This window comes from Cervus elaphus, chromosome 14, assembly GCF_910594005.1.
Source record: "Cervus elaphus chromosome 14, mCerEla1.1, whole genome shotgun sequence".
In the NCBI taxonomy this organism is placed as follows: domain Eukaryota; kingdom Metazoa; phylum Chordata; class Mammalia; order Artiodactyla; family Cervidae; genus Cervus; species Cervus elaphus.
Genome location: NC_057828.1, coordinates 66,319,401 through 66,335,618, shown reverse-complemented (window position 1 = coordinate 66,335,618; position 16,218 = coordinate 66,319,401). Strand labels below are relative to the sequence as shown.

The following is a 16,218-nucleotide window of genomic DNA, read 5'->3' as shown; positions in this document are numbered from 1 at the left end:
TTTTTAGTTCCTCTTCACTTTCTGCCATAAAGGTGGCGTCATCTGCATATCTGAGGTTATTGATATTTCTCCTGGCAATCTTGATTCCAGCTTGTGGCAAAGGAACCAGAGATCAAATTGCAGCGGATGTTGGCAATTTGATCTCTGGTTCCTCTGCCTTTTCTAAAACCAGCTTGAACATCTGGAAGTTCATGGTTCAAGCTGCTTCTAGAGGGAGACAAAACAAGGGAACCCATTTTCTCAGATAATCTTGACAATATAGTCACCTAGTGCCAGAAATAGAAACCTCCCTTTTTCCTGCCCATATTATCAATTATTATAACACCTACTTGGCTGTCTCCTATATCCCACAGGGACCCAGAAAACTTGATAATCTGGATCTATCGAGGAATCCCTTTCTTGGGGAATGATATGGTGGAATGCCGATGAATGAAGCTGGTCTAGGTCTGACTGAATTTTGGGAAGACCTTCCTTCTTTCCTATACAGAGTCCGTCCCGGCTTCTGAAACACCAAGGATGGTTTCAAGAACTATGCTGACGGTAGCAACTGGAGACTCAGGAAAGGCTGTTGGAAAGAAAGCAAAGTCCTACCTTGGATCCTAAGTTTGATTTTATACAGTGTCCCCAGCCAAACTACCCCTAAGGATGCCCTCCAGCAAGCCATCGCATCTGACAGCGATTTCCTAAGATGTCATTCTTGCCCCTGAATGCAAATGATGCTTGACGGTGGCGAGGACCCCTCCTAACTGGGCCACTGGCTCTCCTTCTGCTCCCTCGAGCCGGACCAGAGTGGGCTCCCAAAGCGCTTACTGACACATCTGAAACCCAGATCCACCGGGTTAACACTCCAGATACAATCCCTTTGAGTCTGGCAGCACATGCCAACCAAGTCCCAAATCAGTTTATTAACTTAACCAAAAGGTAAACAGATGACAGAGAGGCAGAAAGACAAGCATGTCAGCAGCTAAAAGCATTACCCGGCAGTCCACCAGGAAACAAATTTAAGACATTTAAAGTGGCATTAAATAAATGAAGCTATGTTTTATCTACTTGTAACTTCCATTGTCTTTTAAAAAAGGAATATATATATATATATATTACATTGCAGTATATAAATCTAGACTCTACATATACAGTATAAATACACAAGGCGAGCACACGGGCGTAACTTGTAAGTCTTGGTAGCTGCACCCTAAACCAGGCTGACAATTCTACATTTTCTTTTTGATCTTCAAGCCAAGAAATTCAGGCTGAGGATACATTTCCTTTCATCTCCATGATGTGTAGCACCCTGGCCATCCCTCCTCCAAGCACAGAAGCACAAATCAGACCGGCCTCGAAAATAGGAAAAAAGAAAAAAAAAATGCTTTTCAACTAGTTGATACCAGTCAGTCTTTACAAGGTACATTCTGACCTAGAAAGACCTACAGGAAATCTGAGGCCTTCCTGGCTCATTCTCATTCTTTGGTCCAAGGGCACAAATCTCTAGACTTTCCCTGGTGTTTCTTGAAGATTTCATATGACTATTTACAGAACATGAATCACACATAACCTTTGGGAGCTCTCTTTACAGGACAGGGGGTGGGGAGTAGGGGGGGGGGGTGGCGAACAAAAGAAAGAAAAAGCTCTACATTACAATCTGCACTTCTTATTTGGGTCTGTTCTTTATTTTTGGAATAAAAACTGGTATTTTGAGTTTTTTTTTTTTCTTAAAAAGGACAACATTCTAAAAGTGCTTCTTACACATGTCAACATCCCACATGTTATGGCTTTATAGCTCAAACCCCAGCACAGCTCAGATTTGGAAGGGAGAGGATGATGGTGCTACTGAAGACAAAAGTGTCACTTAACAGTGACACTGGGATACAGAGTGTGGGAACCTGAAAAGGAAAGTTAATGATTCCATCTGGAAGAATGTGTGTACCTCGCTAGAAATGGTCTGGATAGTATGCCAAAGCCCCACTTCTGTCCCCATGAGTAGGCACAGGAAGGTTGTAAAAGTTAGTAAAAACAGGACACTGCTCTCAGCTGGGAACGTCTCCAGGGGGCTATTCACAGAGCGATGGCTGTTCAGAAATCTTTCACAGGTCTCAAAATGATCAGACATAGTCAGCTGCAGTAGGGATTTCTACACCTGAGGAACAAATTGCACGTTAATATATAGAGGTACTACGATCCAGATGGCAAAAGACTGCAAACATATAGTTTCACATGCAAAAGGCAATCAGAAAAAAACAATGAAGCAGTGGCATTCTGAGACAGATCAGAGTCCAAGTGAATCATCATCCTTCTGAGCTTTCTTTTCTGGTTGATAAGTTACCAAAGAACATGGCTACGTGTGCAAGAAATGCTTGTGATATGCTCTTTAGGGGATGGGAGACACACGATGCAGTTACCAAATCAAAACGGGCTTGCGTTGCCTCCAGAGGCGTCCTGACGGCTGGTTCAGTGGCTCAGAGGGGCCTCCGAAGCTGCTCGCCGCCCTCCCTGGGGTAGCCGATGCACTGGCCGATGCAAGCAGAGGTCAAAGCCACTGGCTCATCCAAACCCTGTCTGACGTGGCCTTTCATTCAGCCTGTGGCAGTTCCCACCTCTGCAGTGGTTCTTTTCTGGTGGCACTTGATTGAGAAAGTAATCCTCTCCCTTTATAAAAATAGGTTGGACTTCTTATAATACTGGCACAAAGGACGCTCTGCAATCCTAGGGGTGATTCCATTTACTTGGGAGGTGAGAGACAAGGTTCTCAGTTCCTTCTGTTTCCCTGTCAAAAGTGACCTCGACTTCCCAGGCCATTGTGCAAATCTGTTTTCCCGTAGTCCAGAATATCCCACAAGTCCCTCATATTTATATATATACACACACATACCAAATATGTGTACATACATATAGATTTATAAATGCGGATAATTTTGCATTTCAATCTCAGGTCAAAGAGAATCAGTGAATCGGTCATCCGTTCTGTGTCAAGCTCATCTCCGATTTCCCCACGATGCCTATCGTAGTGCCCTGCACACCAGAGGTGCTCAACAAACTTCAGTCCACTTCACCAACGATCCTCTAACACTGGGTGGTAGTTGCGATCACCATGGCCTATTCTCAGCCCAACCCTGCCTTTGGCAAGCGAGGGGCCCCGCGTCTCTGCCTTCAGAGGGTGATTTTGCTGTGTCTGTTGCTCCAGCAGCCCCGTTTAGCTGTCCTGGGCAACGTCAGGCTGGTCCGGCTACGCAGTTTTACTTGTTCTTCCACAGAGTTCTTTTTGCGTAAGATGAAGTCGAAGTTCACTTGGCTGTTCATGGCATAGAAGACATTTGCCGAGTCTGGGATCACAAGTTCTAAAACAAAAAAAAAAAAAAAAGAGAGATGATGGAAGAGAAGGTGGTCAGCTTGTGTAGGTCAGCTCAGCCCTGACCATGGCAGATGGAAATTTTGCCCAGACTCATGGCTGGAATTATAGTCCTTTGTTCCAGGAATGTGAACGGAGCTGGATAACGACCACCACTTGGTCACACCAAATTGGTTCCAACAATTTCCCAATCCCAATTTTAAAAACTTAAGTGTGAATCCAATCTTGGAAATTCAAGCCGTGAACAAAATGCTCAAATGTGGGATGTTTTAGCCGGAAGGATGTAGAGTAGGAAACAGAAGCCTGGAGGAGTTGAGAGACATTCCTGAGTGCACAGCTAGTCAATGGCAGGACTGGGAGCAGAGCCCGGGGTTTCCAGCCTTCCGTGGTTCATTTTCTACCCAATGTGAAATTTTTCTCAGAGACTAAGTGAATCTGATGACATGGGGGAAAAGGCAGAAAATCTACAGCACTTTCCAGAAATCTTTACTTGGAACACCAAAACATTTTTAAATTAATCCCAAACCAAGTCAGTATTTTCCACCATTTGAGAGCTTGCTTCATTAAGGGGTTGCATTTTAATGTTAAAGGGAAACCAGACAAGAGAGGCTATATCTGTTAAAACTTAAACAACTGTCTATTTCAATGAGTCCCAACTAGATAACTGTAATTTCTGAACAAGGACTGTTCCAAGTATAATATGAAGTTATCGAGCAAAGTTATTTCAATTCATTTTTAATTTAAAAAGAAGGTATACACTCTTTAGCACTCAGGCTAAGGGATATTTTTAAAAACCAAGAGGGAATTAAAAAGGTAAAATGTGCAAAACTAGCTTTGTAGCAGTGGAGTAAGGGAGGTAGCTAGGTGAGATATGTGACTGCAGATCTGGAGTAAGTCAAACTAACATTAGCGTCAAACACTGAGATTCCACTGCCAAGACTGATGCAATCAGGTTCTGAGGGACTCTGCTACATTTTGCACAAGTGTTCCATAAAGAATAACTCCCTGAAAGTGTCCCCAGTCTCTTGCCCACATATTCCTGAGGTCAGTAACAACTTATCTCACAGCTATATATATATATATATATATCTGTACTGTATCTCAAATACTGTCCACTTTTGGGTACATTATTTCCTGTCACCATCTCCCCATGATGCATGAAGGGCTAGTAGGGTACTGTCTCCGTTTAACTAATTACAGACCAAGGCCCTGAGAGGTCAAGCCACCCACCCGCCACCACCCAGTGGTGAATGAAGCTGGGCCCTGGCTGTGCTTCGGGACTCCTGGATCTTCAGACCCATCGGGCCTCACCTTGGCATTGGCTTGGGGGCAATGTGGGTGGTAAAACCCAAGAGACCACTTTGTAGGCTGAAGTTTTTAACAGTAACTACACTAAAAGATATAACTGAGAAAGGTTTGCCCCACAACCTTGGGCTCAGCTGGATAAATCAGAAAACTTCCAAGAGACAGTGGGAAAAGTTTTCTCTGAGGCTGTGGCTTTTCGTTGCTTGGAAAAGGTTATTAATCTAATTTGGCCCACTCTTATCTGGGCCCGAGATGACAGTCCTGGGTGATTTTTTTGGGTCAATGGGGTATGAGTAGCTGCTCCCTTTCCAAGTCCCTATAAAAAGGGGAATGCTTGTTGGGGAAAAGTCCCACAATGAGACACCTGCGTTGGTCAGTGTGTTGGGTCAGTCAGCAAACAGGGTTGGCCTCAGTCAACAGTACTAGCTGTTCCTTCTGCACTTGGAAAGCAGACTTATTCTGCCTGAGTCACTTTCTTGGATGTGCCGTGGCATAGAGGAGTCACCTACCAGTTTGCCTCCTCCTCTCAACAAAGACAACCCCAATTCAGATTAACAAACTGATACATTCAGGAGGATTATCTGCCCAGAGTTTCCATGAAGGAGATTTCTTTAATTAATGAATTGCTCAGCAAACTGCTGCATTTCATATTCACTGGTTCTTTGCTTCAATAAGTGTGAGGTCAAGAACCTTCCACAGTTCTGCCATCAGGAGCTTTGGCTACTTGAAGATCAGTCGTGAACAGGGATCAACTGAAGGCTGAACTCTCGTAAATGGTTAACTGAAACAATGAGAAGTCACTGCAGGAACTGCTACATTTCAGGTTCACATACAACCTGGACACATGTAATTGGGTAATGGAGGTAGATGGCCGTCGGCAAAGACCAGACAGGCTCTGCCTACCCCCACCACACACAAGGAGGGACCTCTTCCTACAAAAATGCTTGACAAGAAATTTACAGAGAATGGGTGGGAGGCATGCTCAGCAAAACTTCAGAAAAAACAAGGTTTGCTGGGGGGCTAGCCTGAGAGAATTAATAACAAGTGAGGTGATGGCATGGTTCCCCACACAACTCCACTCTTGGGCAATTCAAAAACCCCCACTTGGAAAAGAGAGGATACAGGTATACATATAGCTGATTGACTTTGCTACAGAGCAGAAACTAACACAACATTGTAAAGCAACTCTACTCCAATGACAATTAATAAAAGATTAATTACATAAACAAGTAAATAAAAATACCCACCCCACCCCCAACTTGGTTCCATTTAAAATAAGACACTGTGTCCACATAGGGTCCTTTCACACTGGGGCGACCTGGTGTGAAGAGGAACACGTGCCTACCTTTGTCCTCCGAGATGACCTGCACTAGCTCGTACTCCTCGGCCGGGTCCGAGTCCAGATTGTGCTTCAACATCGCCCTCTGGATCACAGCAGGAGTTTTATCCTGGCTCGTCAACTGGAAAGCCAAATGAAAGGGTGTGTAAAGCATTTAACTTTGTGTTTCCTGGAAGAGTTTTGCTGACCTTCTTCGTCTTGCTATCTTGTGCCTTCCCAGGAGAAATGGCCCCGCGAAATGAGCAAGGACCAGGAGCCAGCCCTCCTGGATTCCAGTCCCGGCTCTGCCCTCAGAGGACAGGTCACCTACTCTTTCCATCAGCACCTCTTGCACAGCCAGTGTCTTCCCCCATTAAAACAGGAGCGACACCCCGGGGTGCCTTGCCAGTTCCAGTGGAGGTTCCAGTGGAAGAATGTGTATGAGGGAAGTGTGGGAAATGCACAGTGCTGTCGGTCCTGGGACAAGATTACCCTTACCTGTTGAGCACCGGTGACGACCTGTGGGGTAGACGTGGCCACAGGTGCGCACACTGACCATTTCAAAGAGTAAAACTGACTTCACAACCCAGGAAGCCTACCTCTAGATATTCACCAAGAGGAATGAAAGCGTGTGTCCACAAGAGGACTTCTGTACAAACTTTCACAGCAGATTTAGTCATAACAGCCCCAAACTGAAAACAACCTGAATCTCCATCGACAGGAGAACATGGGAGGATAAAGACAGTGCTGTGTGTTCAAGACAGAGCATGACGTGACAGCTAAAGGGAACTGAAACACACAACAACGTGATGAATCTCACACACGTCACGGACAGCCAGAGGAAGGAGACCCAGAGGACAACAGGCTGCAGGGGTCTGTTCTCACAAAGCAGGCCAAATTAACCCGCGGGGTCAGAAAACTAACGTTAAACTCATACTCAGCTACGCTTAAAGCAGGATTGGAGGGGCATAAGGGAATTTGGGAATGAAGAAGGGATGAGTGGATGAAAAATGTTATTTATCTAGACTTGCGGTGGTGGTTACATATATATATACACACACATATATATAACCATATATATATAATATAGTGGTTACATAGATAAATACACATATATGACAGCTACATATATATAGATAGATGGTGGTTACATACATATATATATAACCATATATATACATACACATATGGTAGTTAAATAAATATATATATATATTATAGTTATAAAAATCCAAAGAATAGAACATTTCAGATCTATGTAATTGTATGTAAATGTTGCTTCAATTAAAAATTAGCTTCTGAGTGTTTACAAACAATAAATCTAACATTTTTCAAAGCACAAGCTCCTCTCAGCCCAAGTCTCCCCTTCATCTCTGCCCATCAGTCAGCTAGTTTCAGGGTGCTCAGAGGAACAGGAAAAGGGAGAGCTCACTTTCATATTATTCCTTGGCTGATTTTTTTAAATTTGAAAGAAAGCAAGAGAGAACACAGATTTTCTTACTTAGAAATAAAAGCTGCTCTCCCCAGGAGGAAAGAGGAAAGAGAGCCAAAAAAAGAAGTCTGATTTCCTCCAAGAAACTGTCATTGTGAGCCTGAGGATGTTGGGCCCATGGGCCCCTCTCTGGTCTGGAGAAGCAGCTGTATTTGGATACAATAAATAACAGGCATTACAACGGGGTCCCTGTAAGTGACAAAGACCCTGCTCAAGAGTGTGTCACCAAAACATCTGGCACATCCTTATTAAAGAATCTGCCTGCAATGCAGGAGATCCTGGTTCAATCCCTGGGTCAGGAGGAAGCCCTGGAGAAGGGAATGGCTACCTGCTCCAATACTGTCTGGAGAATTCCATGGACAGAGGAGCCTGGTGGGCTACAGTCCATGGGGTCACAAAGCATCAGACATGACTGAGCAACTAACACCTTTGCTTTTCACGTTCATGGTTAATGTTAGGTTCAGCTGTCAACTTTGAACCTACTTAAGGAGAAAGCCAGGCTACCCTTATTTTCTTTACCTTAACCCTCCTCAGGTGTGTCCATATGGATGGGATGGCCAAAGGCTTTCCTTGAGGGTTTGTAACTTTGTACCATAAAAGCTACAGGAGAACTGATCATCACGGATAGCATTGAGTTCAGCCACATAACGCTACGCTGATACACTAAACCAGCACTGTCCCGTAGATATATACTATACGAGCCTCATTTGTAATTTTAAATATCCAGTGGCTACATTTGAATTTTTTTCAAAAGGAGAATTAATTTTACTATTTTATTTAATCCAACAAACCCAAAATATTATAGCAGCATATAATCAATACAAAATTGCTAATAAGATATTTTACATCCTCATTCTTTTTTTTGTACTAAGTCTTCAGAACCTGGGTGCATTTCACACTCATAGCATATCTCAGTTTGGACTCTGCCATTTCAAACGCTCACCTGTCAAAATGGCTGATGGTTATAATGCTGAACGGTACCTGGATGTCTCCTTCATACACCTTATATAGGAACTCAAAACATTCCCTGTGCCCTTCCCTGAGGTTAGTTTTCTAATGCCCCAAGTAAGGTCTGTTTTTGAAACATCAGACCCCTTGTAGGAAGCGGTATATCTGATTTCTCTGACTCAACAGGGTGTTTCAGAGATTCATCCACGTTGACTGTGTCCATGTGTTCAGTTCTCAGCTCCTTTCAGTTCAGAGACACCGCAGTCACACAGCGGGCACTTACTTCCCTGGATGGCAATGTGAGAGAAGCCATGTGAATAAACTACCCTGAAAATACTACAATAACACCGATGACCCTGGCTGCCTGGCGGTTCCCCTTCCGCCCTGACACTCCTTTATCAGCCCCTCTGTCACCACCACACGAGCTCCGTCTCAGCCTTCCCCCCTCCCCTGCAAGACCATGTCCACCCCGTGGGGCTGGACGACCCCCAGTGTTCGACCCCAGCATCAGCCTTGCACCAACCTGTGTTTCTGACTGACTACCAGGGAGGCCACGCCATTTGGATGTCCTACGGTGACCTCCAATGTGAGTGCACCCAAACCTCCTCCTCCAGCAGTTATATCACACTTGACGGGACCACCACCATCCAGCTACCTTAGCCCTTCCTCTTCCACTCCCCCACAAAAGGAACCAAAAAGTTGATAACTAAATGGATAGATTCTACAATTCTAACTTACAAAAATTTTTCAAAAATCCGTATCATCTCCAGCCATATGACCTTCTTTCAAACCCTTATCACCTCCTACATGGAATACGATAGCAGCTTCTAATTTTCTCCCTCATCTCTAATCTACCCGCCTGTGTTCCAGCACGAGGTCTCCACAAAGCCAGTTACTTCTCTAAAGAGCAAATCTGACTGCTACATAAAAGCCTTCGATAAGACTCAACTGCCTGCAGGATTAACACAAAGGCCTTCATGTGGCCCGTAGGCCCTGGGAAAATCTGATCAGACCTCTATTAGAATATTTAATATGTTTTGAAAAATGCTTTACAATCTCCTTTTTCATTATAAGTTCCTCAAAGACAGAAATGTATCAATTGTCTCCCTACTCCCAAAGCCTGGTCCAATGACTAGTACACAACTAATGGTCATGAAACATTTTGTTGATTCAGTGAACGATGCAGTAAAGCTTTTCTTTAGATGTTCAAAGACAGTGCCTCCAGATCATTATGTCATATTCAGAGCTGAGCTCATAAGTAGTCAGTATGCCCTCAAAGAAGGCAAGTGATGAAGCTGGTGAGAGACGCAGGAGGAGCTGTGTGATTTTACTACAGGGAGTCTGCTGTTTTTTTTATTTGAATGATAGTATTGTATCAGTTTCAGGTGTAGAGAGAGTTTGCTTTTCAATACATTATGTGCTTTAAGATAAGGAGTCTGCTCTTGTAATAAACACACTAGACCTTACATACCCAAGGTTAATTCCAGGAGAGGCATGGTTTGTAATCCAAAAAGATTGCCATTATTTGAAACACATTTTAGGAACTATGCTCAGAAACACGAAATTTTTACAAGAAGCTCTGTCTTCTTGTAAATAAGCCAGTCTCACTTAAATGTAAGTATAGTTCCTTGTGGACACAAACTATATGTCCAGCTTGATCATCCATTTGTACTGTATGTGACTCCAAGTGACTAGAGGAGAAAACTGCTACCACCAAGGACATTGCTAACGATGCATGGCAATTCAATTAGACATGTGGACACGTAAGTTCCCTGGGAAGACTTCCAAGGAGGTGTGCAGCAGTGGCGTCCTCCCTGGGATACATTTATGTAGTCACCCCAATTGAGAGTTTTGAAGAAGGTGACAATGACTTGGATGAATAAGTCTTAGCAACTTTTAAGACATAAAAAATTGTATCTTATATACACTGCTGATATGCACATTTTTATATAAATATGCTATTAGTCTATATAAGCCAAGATGTGGAAGCAACCTGTCCATCGACAGAGGAATGGATAAGGAAGATGTGGTACATATGTACAGTGGAATACTACTCAGCCATTAAAAAGAATGAAATAATGTCATTCGTAGCAACATCAATGGGCCTAGAGACTGTCATGCTGAGTGAAGCAAGTGAGACAGAGAAAGAGAAATATCATATGATATCCCTTATATGTAGAATCTAAAAAGAAATGAGACAAATGATCTTATTTACAGAACAGAAACAGATTCACAGACTTAGAGAAGGAACTTATGGTTACCAGCGGGGAAGGGTGGGGGAAAGGGGTGGTTAGGGAGTTTGGGAGGAACATGTACACACTGCTATGTGTAAAATGGATAACCAACAAGGACCTTCTGTACAGCACATGGAACGCTGCTCAACATTCTGTACCAACCTAGATGGGAAAGGAATTTGAAGAAGACTAGATACATGTGTGTGTATAACTGAATCGCTTTTCTGCGCACCTGAAACTATTACAACATTGTTAACTGGCTGTATACTTGGATATAAAATAAAGTTTAAAGAACACGCTATCAGCCTATATCCGGGGAGACTCTGGCATTGGTTCACACGGCACAGACCCATCTGGCAGGAATGCACGTGTGTATGCGGACACGGCACGTGAGTGCTCGGGGTGGAGGTCCGAGAGCCTTACCATGATGCTCTTGTACATGTTGCCGTTGCTGTCCTCTATGCTGATGCGGATGATGCAGGTGTCCTCGTTCTGCTGGTTGTAGACGGGGGGCAGCACTGTCGAGGTAATGGATGTCACAGAGACAGAGCGCTTGTGGATTTTCGGGTTGTTGTTGCAGGACGGAGGGGAGGAGAGGGGGTTCATCAAGGACGACATCCCTGAGGAAGTTGTGTCCATGGAGTGGATGGAGGAACAGGAGGAGGAGGACTCAGAGAGCTGGAAGAGTAAGCACACCCCAGAAGGAAACTGAACTGTTAGAACCTTGGCCAAAGGTGCGCTAAGTTGCAAAGCAGAGGTCAATGTCGAGACTAATCAACTTCCGTTATCTGCTCTACAACAGCCCACAGCACACGTGGGTCTCATCTCTGATGGAAGCACTCCCATGGCAGAGGCCTGTCAATGATTCAGAATCCAGGGCAGAATCACTCTGCAACCTGGGAGGCAAGGCGGTCCTCTCATTTCCTGAGCTTTTAGCTGCTCTGAAGGAGGTTAACCAGCAGATGGCAGCAGATACCAGAAACTAGAGGCAACAGGGACTCCCAAAAGAAGCTGGAAGATGACAGGGCAGGAGGAAAGCCCAATCCTCCTGCCTTGAGCAAGAAGAATGTTTGACCTGCCCACAGAGATCATTTCTACTGTGATTCTACTTCACCACTGGCTTCCAGAGCAGGAGAGAAATGGCTTGTATTTTTAGACGTTTCTAAGATAAGGACCACAGATTATTCAGCTCTGCATGGAACATTAGCCCTGGAGATCGCCCGGCCCCACTCTCTTTCTGCTGCTGAGGAACCTGAGGCCATGGGTGTTGACAGCACCATCAGGACGTGCTCTCAAGTTTCCTGGCTCCCACGGCCAGGTTCACATAGCAAGGGCGTAACCAAGCCCCGTCTGCAGTCCATGATAAGATGGTGAAAGAATACAGTACGCCAGACTCAGGGATGCTCAGCACTGTGAGGCCTGTGATGAGCTTTCGGGTGTCATCTCAAGAACAAAACTCAGAGTATTATCAATATGAGAGAAATTGATTCAGAGAAACAGAGTGACTTGCCCAAGGGAACACAGCCTACCCTTAACCACATTTGTTTCTAGAACCAACTGTACACATTTTCATGTCGCATATCAAGAATAATTAAGGAATGATATGCTAAAGTTAATGTGTTTTTCTGATTCATGACAGAGTTCTTATATGTGCAACACCAATTACCAAAGAAAGAAAATGTCCCCAACTCATCAGGTGGTGTTCCAAAAAAAAAAAAACACACCACTAATTGAATCATTTAAAATATCAATTCTTATTATAGAAAATTACAAATAATTTCTCAATGAGCTAAGCTAAATTATACCACATTAATCCAATAAGATAATCTGGAGGTCATTTAAAAAATAGAAAACTTATTAATGTCTTTCATACCCACCTACCCTCCCATGGAAACAAAATACAGAAATTTGGTTTTCTGATTATCTGGCCTCCAAGTAAAATGAAGTCTACTCTATTTTATTTCCTATGAACTTTTTCCCATTGCATAACCGTACATTAAATTCAACTGCATCATTAGTTTAATTAGAGCCAGTCAGCTGATATGACAACTCTGGTATGCAGAAGTCTAACTGAAGCTCTATCATAATATGGTTTACTTTTTTTTCCTTAGCTTCCCAAGTGAATTACCTTAGTGGCTCAATTTGAGGGCTAACGGTGGTGAATAATTTAAACAGCCTGGCTTTGCTTGCAGGTGTACCACACAGTAGCGAAGAGGGTCCATTTTCCAATTACTGGTTCAGTTTTTCCCCCTTCCCTTTCCTCCACATAAATCTTTTTTCCTTTGTTAGATTTTTTCATGATTTTAAAGATATTTATATTCAAGATACCGCCTTGAAGAGCCTGGGTTATAGCACCATTAAACAGACCACCTCATGAGCCCAAATTCTTCCTGGGAATCTAAGTAATGTGGAGCAAATGTGAAGCGAATGTTTAGAAATCATAATCAGGGGAACCAAGACAAAGGAATGCAAATTACACTTTACTCAAAAGAGCGACCTCACAGTGTAGCCAAAGGGAAAGGCAGGGTGTGGAGGGCTGCCGGACCTCAGGGTAGGGAGGAGCCACGGAGGTCTCCCGGGCCAGCCAAGCCCTGAGCAGGACTGAGGCCTTTCGGGTTAACATCCTGGGCTTCTGCAGCCCAGCAATTACTTGGCATCCAATTCAATTACTCATTTTTAAAACTAGAGAAATCTGTGACTCTGAGAAAGGTTCAGCCAAAGAATTAAAATTCATGACTTGTGCAAGAAATCATAAAGAGCCAGCGTGTAAGGGAGGAGGCAAAAAGAACGCAGCAAGCGGTGTGCACAGGACACACGCTGGGCTTCTGCACAGTTTCAAAGGGAGGACCAGGACCTGTGGGTACGTCCATGGCACCAACAGATGCAAACGTGACTCCAAGTCCTTCCTGCACAGGGAGAAACCTCACAGCAACATGGGCAATAGTTGTCACTGCTGCACAACGCCCATCATCAAAGTCCATCGGAAATGGGGCCTCCAAGGCCCAAGAACCTGTCACAAGGTGAGTGATGACACTTCACCCCAGATTTCTGACAGATTCAGTGCCGAATGTCAAGTCATGAAGGATGATTCCATCCCTGATGAGGCAGACATGCCTGAGAGAACAGCCAGTCCGTGGGTGTTTGCAGAGCTTTCCTTCAATATTTGGAGCATTAAAGATGTGTCTCCAGATTTCAAAACAGGAAGGTGAGAAATCCCACTGGGGCAGCATCTGAGTCATCTCAGGCCTAATGAGCCCTTCCTGGATTGACTCCTTTAGTGACAAGGTCATCTGAGGGTTTCCAGTTTTGCTGCCGGTGCTTATATCACAACATGAAGCAGCACACACACACCCTTACAGAAGGACAAACCCAACCAAAATGAAGAGACTGCGACCAACACTCTACCTCGCTGGCCTCAGCATAAGCTAAGGGGCCAGAAGTCACTTATACGGCAAGTCTAGCCAGGCAAGATCCTTCCCCAAATGGGGCAAGTTCTAGTCACGTCCAAGTTGACATCTCTCATCCAAGCTCCTTGAGCAACAGACTGAAGCAGGTGTGTGTAGGAGATGCACGTGGACTTTTTGTTTTCTTTTCACTTATTTCTACAGCCATGGACATGAAGACTCACCCTGAGAACTCCTTTATCACCTCTCATCACTCTCCCTTTTGGGGGACACGGTAGATGGTATCCCTGTTACCCATTCCTCATCCTCCCCTGCACCCATGCCCTGTGACTCCACACTTCCTCCCACTGGAAGTGGAGTATAGTTCCCCACTCATTTATTTATGTGGAATTGGGCCACACAACTTTGCTTTGGAAAATAAATATTGGTAGATAGAGCCCATGCGGAGGCTTATTAGGCACGTGCAATGCTCTCTTGCTCATCCAAAGTTAGCATGCTAAGAGCAGGCCCTGGGTGACTCCAAAAACCACAAGAGGCAGGTAGAGAAGACCTGGACCAAATCATGACCAAGCCCAAGCCAAACCAACCAACCTGCAGACGCAGGACAGAGAACAAGCGGTTGTTGGTTGAGGGCACCGAGTCTGGAGTGGTTTGTTCTGCAGCACTACTGTGGGACAAGCCTGGCTGAGACAAGGTTTGCCACCAAGAAACTGACACACCTTTGGCTCTTGACTTTTCGCTTCTTTGAAGACAATTCTCCATCTCCCAAATAAAGGGTAGCTCACGTTACAAGTCACAGTCCTTCAGCTGCCTCTGGATGTAGGTGTGGAATGATGTTTCAAAGGCTCGATGAAGGAACCAACACTTATCACTTCTAGACACTTTCTATATGGAGTAAGTCCCCGGACTGAAGACCTGGTTCAAAACATGACTTGAAAAATCCTCTAGCGAGGCCAACCAGAAAACAGACATTCCTCATGTGGCAAACGCTGGGTCAGGTGCCCGCATCAGGAACTATGGAAAAGGTTAAGGATATACCTTTTTTTGAGGCTCATCGGGTGTGTCCATGGGAGTGATGGAGCCTTCCTCCACCTCTGAGTGGTTTGACTCGCAGGATGACACGCTGACGGAGTCCATGCTCTCACCAGAGCTCCCGCTGGCGGTGGACTTGGGCTGCTCTTTGGTGGGAGTGCTACTGGTGATAATGTCCGACCCCAGAAACAGCCTGCAGAAAGGATAATGCCAGGCATTCGGGCTCTTAAAAATCTGGAATCCATGATTAAGCAAGTATTTTTGTGTTAATAAGTCCTTGATGTCTTCTCAGTTTTGTGTGCCCTGTTGTTATTATCTTAGGAAAGATTTGCTACCCAGCTTCTAATAGATCGCAGTAAACATCTTGTCCCAATAGGTTATTTCTAACCTCAAAGGACACACATTGCTTAGCTGGAGGAAGAACCTTATTAATCTGAGGTCTTCCTGGGTCAATCGTTCTCCATTTTTTGAGAGTTCCTGCACCACTTTGGCAGGATCAAAGTGCTGTGGCCACACTCCTATCACTTCCCATCATAATATGAACTCCAAGAGGCTAAAAGAGAAGGCTGGCCCTGTGCTGGACAAGAAACCAAGCAGGAAGATTTCTTCTCCAACAATCCCTAAAACTAAACTAAATAAACCTAAATAAACTAAATAACCTAAACCCCTTCATCATTAAACAACTAGATGAGAAGCATTACAAATTCTTTTCAAAGTTGGGCTTACAAGACAGTCAGGAAAATCCCTGCAGGCTAGAAACGAAAAGGGAACTGAAAACCAGAACATGCAAGCTAACTCTGCAGCTGCTCTGGATGGGGAGTGGGAGGTGCCGAGCTTGGCAAACTCAGCACATGGGTTCTAACACGTACACAAGGTCCAAAGATGAGGGCTTCTGTTTATGTAACGTAGAGAGTTCGTACTGACATCCTTTATACAGAGGCAGGATTCTCAATTCTCAATCTATACTCTTAGTAAAAAGATGGGCTAAAAAAAAATCTTCCTACTGACATAGGAAGGCAGCAGGGAAATTTATCTGTTGGCCTGAGCTTGGGTAGGAGAAAAATCTCTCCCCTAAATCACATGTGATTTTAGCCAGCACCTCACTCAGATTTGCTACTTAGCTGATCTAAGAACTAGGAACT

At 44.3% G+C, this 16,218-nt stretch overlaps 1 protein-coding gene across 5 annotated transcripts in view; it reads right to left on the bottom strand.

The window, feature by feature from the left end:
- Positions 1-861: 861 nt before the first annotated feature.
- RGL1 (ral guanine nucleotide dissociation stimulator like 1) overlaps positions 862-16,218 on the bottom strand; it is a 271,120-nt gene continuing 255,763 nt past the window's right edge. For 4 of the 5 annotated variants that reach the window (XM_043924315.1, XM_043924318.1, XM_043924316.1 and 1 more), the window contains 4 exons: positions 15,083-15,269; positions 11,064-11,318; positions 5,994-6,108; positions 862-3,332 (listed from right to left, as the gene is read on the bottom strand). In XM_043924315.1, the coding sequence (XP_043780250.1) occupies positions 3,145-3,332; positions 5,994-6,108; positions 11,064-11,318; positions 15,083-15,269 (745 nt within the window). In that variant the 3' untranslated portion in view covers positions 862-3,144. Of the gene's footprint in view, positions 3,333-5,993; positions 6,109-11,063; positions 11,321-15,082; positions 15,270-16,218 lie in introns of those variants that run through there. The other variant, XM_043924319.1, reaches the window with a different exon arrangement.